This window comes from Oncorhynchus gorbuscha, linkage group LG20 (assembly GCF_021184085.1).
Source record: "Oncorhynchus gorbuscha isolate QuinsamMale2020 ecotype Even-year linkage group LG20, OgorEven_v1.0, whole genome shotgun sequence".
Classification (NCBI taxonomy): Eukaryota; Metazoa; Chordata; class Actinopteri; order Salmoniformes; family Salmonidae; genus Oncorhynchus; species Oncorhynchus gorbuscha.
In genome coordinates this window covers 14875929-14890853 of record NC_060192.1, presented here as the reverse complement: position 1 = coordinate 14890853, position 14925 = coordinate 14875929, and the positions used below count along the sequence as shown (strand labels likewise).

Here is a 14925-nt window from a genome sequence, read left to right as displayed (position 1 = left end):
TCAGCTCATATCAAAAGATTAAGAACAGTTCAGCCATTGGACAGCACCACCTGCAGCCCAGCACAATGACAAGTACTGGGAAGATAGGAGAAGAAGAGACAATACTACACCATCCAACTCTTTTGCTTTCTTCAGTGCAGTCTAAGCCAGTCATACTGGAGGACTTGCATGTGGGCCATGGGTTTTGCGTGACAACACTGCAATGGCTCTAATCAAACATTTATGAATGATCATTTCTAAGATGGGTTTTAAACATGCTCTCAAAGCCTGTCATGTTCCTAAATAACTTAGGACATAATATATACCTTCATCAATGAATGAAAAGAAAGGACCAGAAATTATTGATGCCCAGTTTTAAAATAGAACAGCAAATGTGTGAATGGGAACAGGAAATACTCGGTGGCACCAATAAGAAGGGGGTATATGATAGGCTACTTTATAAATCCAACATGAATCCACACTTGCTAAACAAATCACTCCCTTACTGTTAATCAAGAATGAGCTGAAATTATGGATGTGCGGGAAAGAGAGAGGGAGATGGGACAATTAGGCCCCTCTATGTTTAAATGCTGACACAGATTGGATACCATGGTGACTACTCACATTTATTGCAATCCGGGAATCCTTGAGACGTTAATGCCTAAAGCTAAAGTTAATTTAACCATACATTTGACCCCAGCATTAACCGTTTTACACTTCAACAGGTTGACATCAGAGTTGGGACGTCCCAATGATCTCGTTTAGACTGTAGAGAAGATAGCAATAGAGGTGTGAGTGCGTTCTCGGGAATATTTTCCTAATAGATCATTTAGGCTAGTCTACATCCATAGGCTATTCTGATAAACTGCTGTGAGTGAGGGATCTTGAATAGTTTGCTTTGTGTGCTTGACACCGTGGTGTCGATATTTTGCTTACACCGGTGTTTCTTAGCCCTAGGGGATGCATTGTGCGCAAGGGAAGAATTTGCGGGCTCTAATATCTCACTGTGCGTGGGAAAAAGTGGTGCAGACCAGAGCAGTGTAGGCTACGTAGAACACACGATCGTTGCAGCGCCATCATGTTGAAACACAGCAGTCTAAAGTCGCTTTGTGCATCAGTAATCCGCTCAAATGTCACGATGCAGCAGGAGTTGACCGATCGGGCCTAATCCATGCAAATTGTTTGAAGGTATCGAGCAGAGGGACCAGTAGGATAAAGATGGTGAAGCGGAATGTTACGCGATCTACCAGTTCCTAGTCATGAACAGGTAAGCGCCTATTTATGATCCAGGAGACAGGGCAAAGAGCTTACATTATGACGAATCGCATAACACCACCGAATCGATGAAGGTACCAGTGGCGCCGATGTTTTGACCATGAAAGGCACCTGGCGGATCATTTAATTAGAGACGTGTCACATCGTTTTGGCTTTCATCGTCGCCGGACATTCAGACAGGTGTCTGTTTGTTAAATAGGATAATAGCCCGTTCGTTGAGCAGTTGTCAATAAGTAAACATGTATTAGGATATTTCATCACAGGAGCGCCTACTCGTTTTGCTTTACGTCCCACTCCATACACGGTGACAGAATCGGAAGAGCGTTTTCTACACAAGCTATCTGCTGTAATAATACCATTTTAATTTCCTCACGTTCAGGCAAAAACAAGTCCTTCCAGCGGCCATTCAACGTGGGACTTGAATAGTCTACAAGCTTTTGCCACTCGTCACACCACTTTACTTAGTCTATGCGTTAATCCTGTCCTGCTGAAACCACAAATATATCAACAAAATATAACCAATAGGCATATTGATACTAGGGGAGAGTAGGGTATATTGAGCCAAAGGGTTAGTTGAGCCACTCCTTGTTTCTAAGAAACTATGCACAAAATGAATCATGTGACCAAATATTTAGGAAGAGGTCAGAATAGGTCATCATTTCATGTCTGCGAAGGAAGAAACCACATGGAAAAAGTGGTAAGCAAGTTAGGTCCCAAAAAAATGATTTTCACTAAGTCAAATTAATTTGTTGTAAGTTTCATGGTGCTTGTATCTAAACCAACGTTATCTAAACCAAATATTGTTTTATACATCAATTTGGGTCTTTATAAACTACAAATGAGGTCCTTAATCTAGCATGAAAGTGCGTCCTTGTAGCTGTGTGGGCTAATACAGTCAAAATGTTTGCCTTGGGGTACATTGAGCCAATGTCCACAATACTCTATACAAATTATGATAACATTTTGTCAGTTTTATGCATAGTATTTTTGCAATGTGTCATGCAAATGAGCTCAAGTGCATTTTGTCGTGGTTGTTACAGAGCTGACATCATTGAGGTTCTTGAGAGAGCAGACAAGGAAGTGAGAGAAGAGAAGAAGTCAATTTGAGCAGCAGCAAGGGATGTAAAATTAGACTGAATGACACTGAAGAGATACATTGATAAAAAAGGAATATGTACCTGTGTGAAAGAGTAGCAGATGCTCATGAGGTCTCATCTGATGACATGGAGTCTGAGCTTGCTAAACATATTAACAATCTCGCGGACCAGTTTCATGGGCTTAGTATCCTCAAATGCAGATAACTTGCCTACGAGTTGGCACGTTGAAACAACATCCTTGTCCCAGACAATTGGTCAAGAAATGGAGGGGGAAGTGAGATCTATATCTGAATGTAGGCATACATCTCATATATACCATATACCACACCCCCATTCCATGACTTCAACTTTGACCTACCAGCACCATCACCTGCTGTCACAAGACACTATCACCCACTTACACTCAAGGCGGCTCAATTTACCCTGTACATGTGCTCAACAAACCCCCTTACCCCGGGGAAGTTGTGCCAAGAGACAACTGTTTTGGACAAGCTATGTTTTGAAAACTGTTAAGTTTTACATTTAATTCTGGTTATTTCTAGGGACACACAATATCAATAACCATTATGATCACCTGCTCTTTCCATGGCATAGACTGACCAGGGGAATCCATGGGAAAGCTACAGTATGATCCCTTATTGATGTCACCTTGAATCCACTTCAATCAATGTAGATGAAAGGGAGGAGACGGGTATAGAAGGATTTTAAGCCTCGAGACAATTGAGACATGGATTGTGTGTGTGCCATTCAGAGGGTGAATGAACAAGACAAAATATTTAAGTGCCTTTGAACAGGGTGGTAGTAGGTGCCAGGCACACCAGGTTGAGTGGGTCAAGAACTGCAATGCTGCTGGGTTTTTCACACTCAACAGTTTCCCGTGTATCAAGAATTGTCTACCACTCAAAGAATATCCAGGCAACTTGACACAAGTGTGAGAAGCATTGGAGTCAACATGGGCCAGCATCCCTGTGGAATGTTTTTGACACCTTGTAGAGTCCATGCCCTGACAAATTTAATTTGTTCCTAATTTTTTGTACACTCAGTGTAGATATCTTTTAGACATAGTGCTATATTTCCCTTGATGTAGCGATGCTGAATGTATAAAATGGCTCAACATACTCTCCCCTACATGTAAACTCAAACTACAATCTCTCCGAGTTGGGCATCTCCGGCGCGGCCCACGCTTGGATTGCGTCCTACCTGACAGGTCGCTCCTACCAGGTGGCGTGGCGAGAATCTGTCTCCTCACCACGCGCTCTCACCACTGGTGTCCCCCAGGGCTCTGTTCTAGGCCCTCTCCTATTCTCGCTATACACCAAGTCACTTGGCTCTGTCATAACCTCACATGGTCTCTCCTATCATTGCTATGCAGACGACACACAATTAATCTTCTCCTTTCCCCCTTCTGATGACCAGGTGGCGAATCGCATCTCTGCATGTCTGGCAGACATATCAGTGTGGATGACGGATCACCACCTCAAGCTGAACTTCGGCAAGACGGAGCTGCTCTTCCTCCCGGGGAAGGACTGCCCGTTCCATGATCTCGCCATCACGGTTGACAACTCCATTGTGTCCTCCTCCCAGAGCGCTAAGAACCTTGGCGTGATCCTGGACAACAAACTGTCGTTCTCAACTAACATCAAGGCGGTGGCCCGTTCCTGTAGGTTCATGCTCTACAACATCCGCAGAGTACGACCCTGCCTCACACAGGAAGCGGCGCAGGTCCTAATCCAGGCACTTGTCATCTCCCGTCTGGATTACTGCAACTCGCTGTTGGCTGGGCTCCCTGCCTGTGCCATTAAACCCCTACAACTCATCCAGAACGCCGCAGCCCGTCTAGTGTTCAACCTTCCCAAGTTCTCTCACGTCACCCCGCTCCTCCGCTCTCTCCACTGGCTTCCAGTTGAAGCTCGCATCCGCTACAAGACCATGGTGCTTGCCTACGGAGCTGTGAGGGGAACGGCACCTCAGTACCTCCAGGCTCTGATCAGGCCCTACACCCAAATAAGGGCACTGCGTTCATCCACCTCTGGCCTGCTCGCCTCCCTACCACTGAGGAAGTACAGTTCCCGCTCAGCTCAGTCAAAACTGTTCGCTGCTCTGGCTCCCCAATGGTAGAACAAACTCCCTCACGACGCCAGGACAGCGGAGTCAATCACCACCTTCCGGAGACACCTGAAACCCCACCTCTTTAAGGAATACCTAGGATAGGATAAAGTAATCCTTCTCACCCCCCTTAAAATATTTAGATGCACTATTGTAAAGTGGTTGTTCCACTGGATGTCATAAGGTGAATGCACCAATTTGTAAGTCGCTCTGGATAAGAGCGTCTGCTAAATGACTTAAATGTAATGTAAATGTAAATGTAAACACTGTTTTAACATTGGCCTGTGTGTGTTAGGCTAGCGTAAGATCAGTGAGTCAATGACTCAATGTAAATCCCCTCCCTGTGGCTTTCACTTGGGCCCCCAACAGATGGAGGAGCTGCTCACAGCTCCCTCCGCCTGCCGCCTGGCCGATGTTGCCCACAGCCTGACCATCTGTGACCTGGGCACTGCCCCCTAGGGGCCCACCCAGTCAGCAGCACCAATCACCGGGGAAAGGGCATATTTCTAGCATAGAATCTATACTCTTTGTCCTCCTACATGTCTCCTCTTTGTCGGTTCTCACCTGCACTCAGATTCCTTTTCATTCTGAGGTTCTGCATTAACCTCTGCCCCTAGTCTCCAGATATCCAGCCTTTATTAAATCTGTACACTCTCTGCTTTCTGTATCCATCAAATTTGAATTTCAGCCACTAATTCATACAGTACAATGGGCTATAGCTCTTAAAGCTACAAAATACTTTTACCTGCAATACTGTGCACAATTTTGAAAACTGATCCTATACGATACTGTGAAGTCAGTCTTCTGATTGATGCTGAGTATACTGCACAGTCTATCTAGAGTTCAGACATCAATATTCTGTACACTGAGCGTAAAGTTTGGTATTCAGCCTGACCTCCTCTCTCTCTCAGGTCAGTGACGTCAGGGCTTAGTCCCTCCTCCTGCTCCTCCTCCTCCTCACGCCATCTGCCAGCTGCTTTGGTGTGGCGTGGTGCCGCTGCTGGTGCAGGGAGAATATGCCTGAGATTAAACACACCCAGATGAATCCCATGGGATTTAGGTTTTACCCTGGAGTATAGGGAGCCCCTGCGGCTCTGCTTATCTATCAGGATCGTGTGCGTGTGTCCTTTGTACTTTGTAGATGTGTGGGGGATTGGCAGATCTCTGAAATTGAGGATAGAATTGATGTTAAAATGGATATTGGGAGAGTGATACATAGATCTACTTCATAACCACAGGGGTGCTCGCTCACAAACATAATGTCCTGTTTGTAGACATGCCTTCCTGATCCTTCTGTTTCACCCCTGAACCATAACCCCTGAACTATCTGTTCACATTCATTTCCTGTCTCCCTGCAGGCAGTGCTGTGAGTGGTGTCTCCTAGGAGACGGAAGGACCATGTTCTAAAGGTAAACAGACCACAGCAGAGTGATGAGCTACAAGCAGCAGGGGGAGGGGCTAGGTGATGCTATCTTGGAGGAGCATAAGGCTTCACCTGCTTCCAGAAACCGGCAGCCCAATAGCACAGGGGGAGAAGGAGAAGGGGTCTCTGTCCGGAGAAGTTGGAGACCCTGCCAAATGCTCGGTCAGGATGGGCAGGAACATCACCACCACCATCATCCTCCTATTCCGCACCAAGGCTCGGGCCGCGGCCCTGCACGGCACCGTAGACAAACTCCCTCAGGGCAGGGCCCATCCAGACAGTGGGAGGGAGCAGACATGGAGCCTCCTCGCCACACCCAGCCGCCTCGCCCTGGCGTGGCCTGCTACCGCCGCCAGGGAGAGCCCAGGGTCAGAGTTCACAGACAGAGACTGCTGACGAGAGATGGCCAAGACACCCACGCCCTGCCATTTCAACAGCAACGGTCATCTGGCGCTCCCCTGACTGAACAGAGGGACATGACTGGTCCCGCAACAATGAAGCAGCAGCACCCCCCACACTCCTGTCCACCCCACCACACACAGAACAGTAGAGCACCTGACCTTACTGCTGGTACCTCTCCTACCCCCACACACCACACACCATGTCCTACTGCCCCTGATCCCCCTTCCCAAGACCTGCATCAAACCCTTCCCAACATAGAGTCTCCCCAACCTCAGGAGCAAGAGGAGGAAGGGTACAGCTCATCCATAATGCAGTCTGTTAGTACTCAAAGTGGATTTGACAACCAGACAGACCTAGAGAACCAGAGGGAGGGGGGCCATGGAGAGGGGGAGCTAAAAGAGACCGGTCTGGGAGAAGAAGACAGGAGCGAGAGGGATCTGGTAGAGGATGATCAGGAAGATGGAACTAATGAGTACTGTTCTGACACTGAGAGTGCTGCCTCGCTAAGCATGGAGGCTCCGCCCCTGAGTTCACCTCTTCACCAATCACCATTCTTGCCCCCTCCACTTCAGTCTGAGAACTCGGACCAATGTAGTGACGAGTTTAGCCCAAGTCCCACCTATGAAAATGACAGAATGCCTGATGATGAGAGCTACACTGATTCTCCACTGTCCCACCCCAAATCCTTCACCTTCAGAAACTCGTATCCTAAGACTTATGCAGAATTCTATAATGAGTCCTACCCACAGTCAGAATCTATCACAGAATCCAACACAGAGCCCTACGCAAAATCCTACCCTCAGTCTTTCCCTGAACCCTTGAAATTGATTAATTATCCAGACAGGAGATCTGAGGCTGACCCTGATGAGCCATATTCAGAACCTCACCCAGGGCCCTGCAGTCGTAGACAGAGGGAGCATGTTTATAAGGGAGCTACAGACACTGAACCCCAACCCCGTGACTCCTGGCCAGGTAGGGATGTGGGGTTGCCACAGACCAGCCCCCATTGGCAGGGACGCTCAGTCGGCTCAAGGCTACACCACTACAATGACACTACGTCTGATGGGGAGGACGACAGCCTCAAAGAAAGCCCCAGATCCCAAAGCCTGGGGCCACCTCCCTGGAACGTGCAAGGTGAAGCCCAGTCAGAGCGTCCCAGCTCTGGGCAGCCTGGTACAGGTGAGTTCCAGGATGAGCAGGCTGAGATGGAGCTCCGACCTCCAGCGGAAGGCCTTTCAGAGGACAGTGTCACAGGCTCAGGGGATGCTATCTCTCTGGCCATCAGGGACATCCGAGAGGCCATAGAGGAGGTGAAGACAAAGACGGTGCGCTCGCCCTACACTCCTGACCAGCCCATAGAGCCTGTGTGGGTGATGAGACCGGAGGTCAGTCCTAATGAGGATGAATCCTCCCCAGAGCAGCCACCGGGTGGCGAAGTGAGTATGAGCCAGCCCTGGATCACTACAGAAATCACATTTTTTGAAATGTTTACATAGTGGAGAGAATGGATGTTTATCCATTCATTGCATCAGTGATAAGAGTGATTTCTGAGGTAATAATGTTATCTACTCCTGTTTAAATGTGCCACCAGAAATCAATTGAGGTTTTCTCTCATGTATCTCTTAATCTGTCCTACAGCTTGTCTCTCAGTCTCCTTCACACTATAACCCAGTCCCAGCCCGAGTTCCTTCCTCTGTCCATGTTCCAGTACCAGCTCCAGCCCCATCCCAAGTTCTATCCCGAGTTCCATCCCGAGTTCCGGTGCCAGTCCCAGAACATATCTGTCCTGTGAGGGTAGAGTCCTCCAGAACACACCAGGTTCAGCAGAGGGAGCATGGAGAACAGAGGGAGCCGCCTAGGCCACCATCCATTGAGGAGGTAAGTGACTGCTCTGCACTGTGTCACACGCACCACTGTGGAAAGAGAAGTGCTATTCTACTGTTACTGTCACCATTACTGATGTATAATAGTAATATTCTGTTTTCATTTCAGATCCAGAGGCATATGCCGTCCTTCCCTACATACGTGGAAGGTGAGTGTCTCTGGTTGGGGGGGTCATTAGTGAGATAAGCGTAATGTTTTTGTAGATTAAGCTTTGCTGTGGTATAAAATGCACTTCAATTATTTGATGGAAAAGGTTAGGCATTAGTGGCATGTTGTCACTCAAATCAAAAGTGATGACCATTGATTGTCGCCAACCTCAATGACCGTCTTGTCCACAGTCCCAGGGCCATGTGACCCAGAGGACCTGATTGATGGCATAATTTTTGCGGCCAGCTACCTGGGCTCCACCCACCTGCTGTCAGAGAGGACTCCCACTAAGAGTGCCCGCATGCAGCAGGCCCAGGAGGCTATGAGCCGTGTCAGGGTGAGCCACACGGGGGTCACATCAGCTCGGACCGAATACTCTTCCCTTTCTCCTTCCTTCACTCTTCCATCTTTTAAGTGACAGGCAGTAACCATTCTCATGTCCTTAGTTCCATATAATTATGTGCATTATATTGTGCATTACATTTTTACTAAATAGCTATTGACACATCTGCCAAATAACATTGTTTCATGTCCATAAAGAAGTATTGGGGAATGCCCATGGCATCTGTCAGTCTATGTTGTTATCACATGCAGTCTGTTTGTTTCTTGAGGGGTGCTAATGTCACATTGATGAAGGGGAAACTTTTGAGGATGTTTGCTTCATAACCTCTGGGCCAGTAACTTTTGTCAGATGTGGTAGACAGCTTAAATCACCACCTGCCCACACAAGGCACGTGTGTACACACATATACACACACACACACACAGCCCTAATACACCAAATGGGATGGCCAATCTTCTGTGAGCCAATCCAGTGTCCATACCCTAGCCCCATCTTACTATTCTTGGCGGAGCACTGTCTTGAACGCTCTCGCTCTCTCTCTCTCTTGCTATTCTATACGGCAGACCACACAAAAGCAAGCTAAAAACAGAAAGAAGGTACAGTGACAGTATTACGGCTGTAACATATATATTTTTCTGTCTGTTCTGTGTCTTAAGTCATATTTTCTGTGTCTTAAGTCATAATTTCTGTTTGTCTGTAATGGTTGTTTGAATGTCTTCTGTTGTTGAAGTGATGCTCTCCTCTCCCTAAATGTGCAGACTGGGGGTGAGATTCCTTCTTCCACAGAAGTGGATCTCTTCATGTCTACACAGAGGATCAAAGTGCTGAATGCAGACACTCAGGTAAATACTGTATAATATTGACCTTAGCATGGACTCACTCAAGGATAGCTGCTGCTATGTTACATGTACCAAACAATCAATATAGTGTTAGTAATCCCGGTGTTAATTTGGTTGTTCCATGAAATGAGTGCCTGTTGTGTGCGACCCTTTTGATATTTTAAGTAGAAATTGTGCATCAATATTGGATATTAAAGCCTGTTATATTAAATTAAGTGAGCTTTAGTATAGACCACATGGAGAATTCAATAAATGCTAGTGCCAAAATTCGGCATATTGATATTTCCCTCCGTACACCCTCTGTGACTTCTAGAACGATTTTAAACTTCTTAGTTAGGCCCCTTTTTTCCCTCAATTTCCGCATGAATGACATGCCCAAAGTAAACTGCCTGTTGCTCAGGCCCTGAAGCCAGGATATGCATTTCATTGGTACCACTGAAAAGAAAACATTTTGACATTTGTAGAAATGTTAAAATAATGTAGGAGAATATAACAAAAAAGATATGGTAGGAGATTTTCCTTTTTTGAGAGACCATCGTCTTAGAATGGCAAGCATAAGGTCATACTGAAAATTAGTTCCCTGGATGCAATTCCTATGGCTTCCACAGGGTGTCAGCAGTCTATGTTCAAGGTTTCAGGATTTTAATTTTAAAAAAGAATAAGAAATATCAGTTTTAATACAGGGACACAGTCTTGGAAATTTGTGTCTGTGAAGAAGACAGGATGCACCTGCTAAAAAGTTTCCTATTGAACATACTTCTTTCCGTACTAAATATTATAGGTTGATTACATTTTAGGGTATCTGAGGAGTAAATAGAAACTTATTTTGACTTGTTGAAACAAAGTTTAGGGGTAGATTTTCGGATTCCTTTCTCTGCATGTTAGGACAGCAGATAGCCAGCCATTGGACTAGTAACCGAAAGGTTGCAAGATCGAATCCCCGAGCTGACGAGGTAAAAAATCTGTCATTTTTCCCCTAAACAAGGCAGTTAATCCAAAGTTCCTAGGCAGTCATTGAAGATAAGAATTTGTTCTTAACTGACTTGCCTAGTTAAATTAATTAAGGTAAAAAATAATGTTGAAGGAGTGGATTACTCAAATCGATGGCGCCAACTAAACAGACTTTTTGGGATATGAAGAAGGATTTTATCTAACAAAACGACACTACATGCTATAGCTGGGACACTTTGGATGACAAATCAGAGGAAGATTTTCAAAAAGTAAGTGAATATTTAGTCACTATCTGTGAATTTATGAAACCTGTGCCGGTGGTAAAAATGTTTGATGTGGGGCGCCGTCCTCAAACAATCACATGGCATGTTTTCGCTGTACTAGCTACTGTAAATCTGACATTGCAGTTAGATTAACAATAATTTAAGCTTTCAACTGATATGTACCTAAATGTTTCATAGCCATAATTTTTCTGAGTATTTGTTTTAATTGCGCGCCCTCTCGTTTCACCGGGATGCCTAGCCCAAACAGGTTTTAACCCACTTAAACCCAAAATGTCTCCAAGTATTCACCATCATTGTAAATAAAGATTATTATGTGATTAGTGATTCATTTACATCTGTCCCTCACTTTAAGGTTAACCCTGTTACGTGAACTGAACTCTCATTTTTAATATGGTGAAACTATTCCTTTTTAAATATTTTTTCAAAAGAAACATTAAACAGCCAAATGATAGTGATAAAGCAGGTGAGCTGGTTCTACCCTTTGTCCATTTTGTGGTGGAAAACTGAGTGGGTCAAGCATAACACGTCAACCCTATTACCCATAGATAGGCAGGCTAGAAATGTTTAAATTTCATTTTTATTTAGCATTAAATTGCTCCTCCCTGTTGTACACATCAAGCTTCCATTCCCCCTGTCACAAGGGGATTTATGGCTGGTTTAAGATGAAATTGTCACTTACTAGTCATTTTTTTAAATTTAGCCTCTTGAGATGGGGATTTTTTTTTTTATGAAGTGGAACATGTGCTCTTAATGACAATGTTACAATTAGGTGAACATTTAATTTTTATTTGCCACCTAATTGGTGGAACGGCGCAGTTATCAAACTTACCTCTCCACACACACACTTAAACTACATCCACATACAATACTGCCAAACACCTCTTTCCCTCTATAGCCACATAACCATGTCCTTATCCTGTGTTCCTATCAGGCGTCCATGATGGACCTGCCACTGAGGACCATCTCCTACATCGCTGACATAGGCAACATGGTGGTGCTGATGGCCAGGGGGAAGATGGTACGCTCCAGGAGCGCTCAGGAACATCTGAACCATACAACTGACCACACCAACAGCCCTGCCCGCGACGACCTCCCCCAGTACAGGATGGTCTGTCACGTGTTTGAGTCGGAGGATGTAAGTGTGTGTTTACAAATGATTTGTTTAACTCGGACACAAGTGTGTGTATGAAGGAACTTTATGACATACAACGTAATATGTGCGTTTCTGTGTTGCCACTCTTACCCTCTGTCCAGGCCCAGCTCATAGCCCAGTCTATTGGCCAGGCCTTCAGTGTGGCGTACCAGGAGTTCCTGCGGGCCAATGGCATCGACCCAGAGGACCTGAGTCAGAGGGAATACAGCGACCTGCTCAACACTCAGGACATGTACAACGATGACCTCATCCACTTCTCCAAGTCAGAGAACTGCAGAGATGTGAGTCAACCACCAGGGGGCAGGCCAGTGTTGGGTGCCTAGAATTTTGATATGGGATTTTAGTAGCATTAACAAGAAGGGCTAACTGAAAGACATTCAAGTGAACAGTTGCCTTGACCTTATTGGTGTAAGTAGTGGCATTTGTTCTGTGTGTATCCTATTGCAGGTTTACATAGAGAAGCAGAAGGGAGAGATGCTGGGCGTGGTCATAGTGGAGTCAGGCTGGGGCTCTATTCTGCCCACCGTCATCATTGCTAGCATGATGCATTTTGGGCCTGCGGAGAAGTCTGGTCGACTCAACATTGGTGACCAGATCATGACCATCAATGGAACCAGTCTGGTTGGACTGCCCCTCTCCACTTGCCAGAGTATCATCAAGGTTTGCCTTTCTCTTGTCTCTGTGTTCTTTCAGCCTCTTTCCCTGCCTTCACCTTTTCTCTCTGTGTCACTGCAGCCCAACTGTGCATTTCTGCTGAAAATGCAAATGCACTTGTGGTCAGGCAGACAGTCAGTTTTACATCTAAATAGTCTACCCCTCTGCAAGCTGGCACACACTGAAAACAATTGACTTTGACTGCTTGACCAGGCGGTGCTGTAAGTGCATTTTTTTCCCTCTTCCCTTGGCTGTCTCCTTCTGTTATAATCTGTCCCCCCAGGGTCTGAAGGTCCAGTCCAAGATTAAGTTGAACATCGTCAGGTGTCCCCCCGTCACTATGGTGCTGATCCGCAGACCAGACCTCCGATATCAGCTGGGCTTCAGCGTACAGAATGGCATTGTGGGTATCATGACAATTGGGGGGGAGATGACCCTTAGCTTTGAGTGCTTGATTAATTTATTGCTGTTTGTGTCCCTCTGTCCTGTAAAGATCTGCAGCCTGATGAGGGGGGGCATTGCTGAGAGAGGAGGGGTCCGTGTCGGTCATCGCATCATTGATATCAACGGTCAGAGTGTGGTGGCTACACCTCATGAGAAGATTGTTCAAGTCCTGTCTAATGCAGTGGGAGAGGTACAGTAACATGTAATAGTCCAGTGTTCGAGGTCAAGAACTTAAATACAGTCATGAGTTGAAATAATCCTAATTTAATCTGTAAATGGCATTACAATTAATTTATGGAGTGGAGATAGACTTGACAGTCAATTCAAAACGTCAGGAAAACTCTATGCTCGGCTGTGTTTTGATCACGCAACCTGTGTTTTTTCTTTGTGCTGCAGATCCACATGAAGACGATGCCTGCAGCCATGTACCGTCTATTGACTGCCCAGGAACAGCCGGTCTACATCTGAGACTTGCTCTCTCTCCCTGGACAAAACTCTCCATTCCAGTTCACATTAAGGGGATTTTACTTCGGTTTTTATTTAATTACATTCATCAGCCACGTATTTGACTTTCACATCACTGTTTGCTTAAAATCAAAGTATTTTCATGCCACTCCGCACTGATTTGCCTTAATCTGAACCTGTTAAACAGGTGCATCCCTGAAGTAAAACGGCACAGAGTAGTTTACCAGGCAGATTAATGAATTTAAATGTGTATTGAGGAGAAACAATTTTGATCTTTCAGGATCCTATGAATGTACTGTAAACTGTCTCCATGGGGGCGTGGTAACCCAAATGTGAGCTTTTCATTGGACCAAAAGCACTTCTACAGCCTTGCATGTAACTGCGATGTTGCAGCTGTGCTATAATTTGCACCTGGTTGAATGAACTCCCAGAAACCATCCTGCCTGAGGCTGCATTAGAAACAAAACAGTCACCACGACACAAATGAAAGTTTAAAATAGATTTATTTGAGAAAGTCAACGACTCACTAGTTGATTTCAGCCGCATGAGGAGGACCATGAATCAAATAGTAGATGCATATACAGATGGTCGAAACACCCTGGTAAAACAAGAATGGCGCATCTATACTGTATATGCCATAAAAATGTAATTGTCTCAGGTTGTATGTAAACTGGCATGTTTTGTCCATCACCTCAGAGCCTAGTGCTGACTGCTTCTTTCAGTGGTCTGACACTGCTACACTATAAAAGGCACTTTGTATGCACTGATCTCTAGTATTAAAATACACAAAAATGACAGAGTACAGTAAATCAAAGGGTATGCAATGAGAGATGACCCACCACTCACTAACCGGCCAGCTGGAGACAGAGTGCCCCCATGTCTGTCCAGGTTTGTTACATTGAAATAAACAAGATTTAAAACATGTAAAAAGATCATATATATACATACACGTTATAAAAAGTGTATTCGAACCCTATTGGTTTGGATAAATATGACTGCGGGGTTGGGAGTTTAAAAGGCATATGCCATCCCACACAGTGAGGCAAACAGTCAATGTCAGGACACACCTGAATGGGATATATTGTCCTGCCACTAGGTGGGGCCACAGGACAGGGTGTTCGAGTAACCACAGTGAGAACAATAAGGTGGATCTGTCTGTCCTACATCTCAGTGTCTTTGTACTTCTGGGGGTTGCTGTAGTAGCCACGTCTGGTCTGGTTGGCCAGCTGTCTGCGGTACTCTTCCTCATCGTCGTCGTAGTGACCCCTGCTCTCAGAGTACGGTGGCCTGGAGGACGGGGTCTGGGGCTCTGGGTTGGAGCTGGAGCTGGACACAGGAGAGCGGGAGAGACATTTTTGTTCATTCAGATTGTTGTGCATTGAGTCTGTAAATCAAAAAAGAAGGTATTGAACCCAACCTGACAGGCAGTGGAAAGTTAAGTAAAAATGCAACATTTGTGTGGTGATCGACAAGGTTAAA

The 14925-nt window shown here is 45.5% G+C and overlaps 2 protein-coding genes across 6 annotated transcripts in view; one reads left to right on the top strand and one right to left on the bottom strand.

Moving 5' to 3' along the window:
- Positions 1 to 778: 778 nt before the first annotated feature.
- LOC124007127 (amyloid-beta A4 precursor protein-binding family A member 1-like) lies at positions 779 to 14083 on the top strand. 2 transcript variants are annotated; one of them, XM_046317450.1, is made up of 13 exons: positions 779 to 1246; positions 5816 to 7718; positions 7921 to 8160; positions 8275 to 8314; positions 8505 to 8650; positions 9220 to 9252; positions 9415 to 9498; positions 11662 to 11865; positions 11985 to 12164; positions 12331 to 12543; positions 12821 to 12940; positions 13031 to 13171; positions 13378 to 14083. In XM_046317450.1, the coding sequence occupies exons 2-13, from the start codon at positions 5889 to 5891 to the stop codon at positions 13447 to 13449; spliced, it is 3303 nt and encodes a 1100-aa protein (XP_046173406.1). In that variant the 5' UTR covers positions 779 to 1246; positions 5816 to 5888; the 3' UTR covers positions 13450 to 14083. The 2 variants fall into 2 exon arrangements, with proteins under 2 accessions (XP_046173406.1, XP_046173407.1); XM_046317451.1 differs by lacking the exon at positions 9220 to 9252 and having other exon boundaries at positions 781 to 1246.
- The window catches only part of tjp2a (tight junction protein 2a (zona occludens 2)), a 40035-nt gene continuing 39042 nt past the window's right edge, over positions 13933 to 14925 (bottom strand). For 3 of the 4 annotated variants that reach the window (XM_046317448.1, XM_046317447.1, XM_046317446.1), the window contains one exon: positions 13933 to 14772. In XM_046317448.1, the coding sequence (XP_046173404.1) occupies positions 14607 to 14772 (166 nt within the window). In that variant the 3' untranslated portion in view covers positions 13933 to 14606. Of the gene's footprint in view, positions 14831 to 14925 lie in introns of all 4 variants that reach the window. The other variant, XM_046317449.1, reaches the window with a different exon arrangement.

Excerpts from the sequence above, each read along its gene's own strand:
- LOC124007127 (XM_046317450.1), top strand. The coding sequence starts at position 5,889 with ATGAGCTACAAGCAGCAGGGGGAGGGGCTAGGTGATGCTATCTTGGAG. Across the intron at positions 8,651-9,219 it reads AGGCTATGAGCCGTGTCAGG|ACCACACAAAAGCAAGCTAA; the intron begins GTGAGCCACACG and ends TCTATACGGCAG. Across the intron at positions 12,544-12,820 it reads CTTGCCAGAGTATCATCAAG|GGTCTGAAGGTCCAGTCCAA; the intron begins GTTTGCCTTTCT and ends CTGTCCCCCCAG.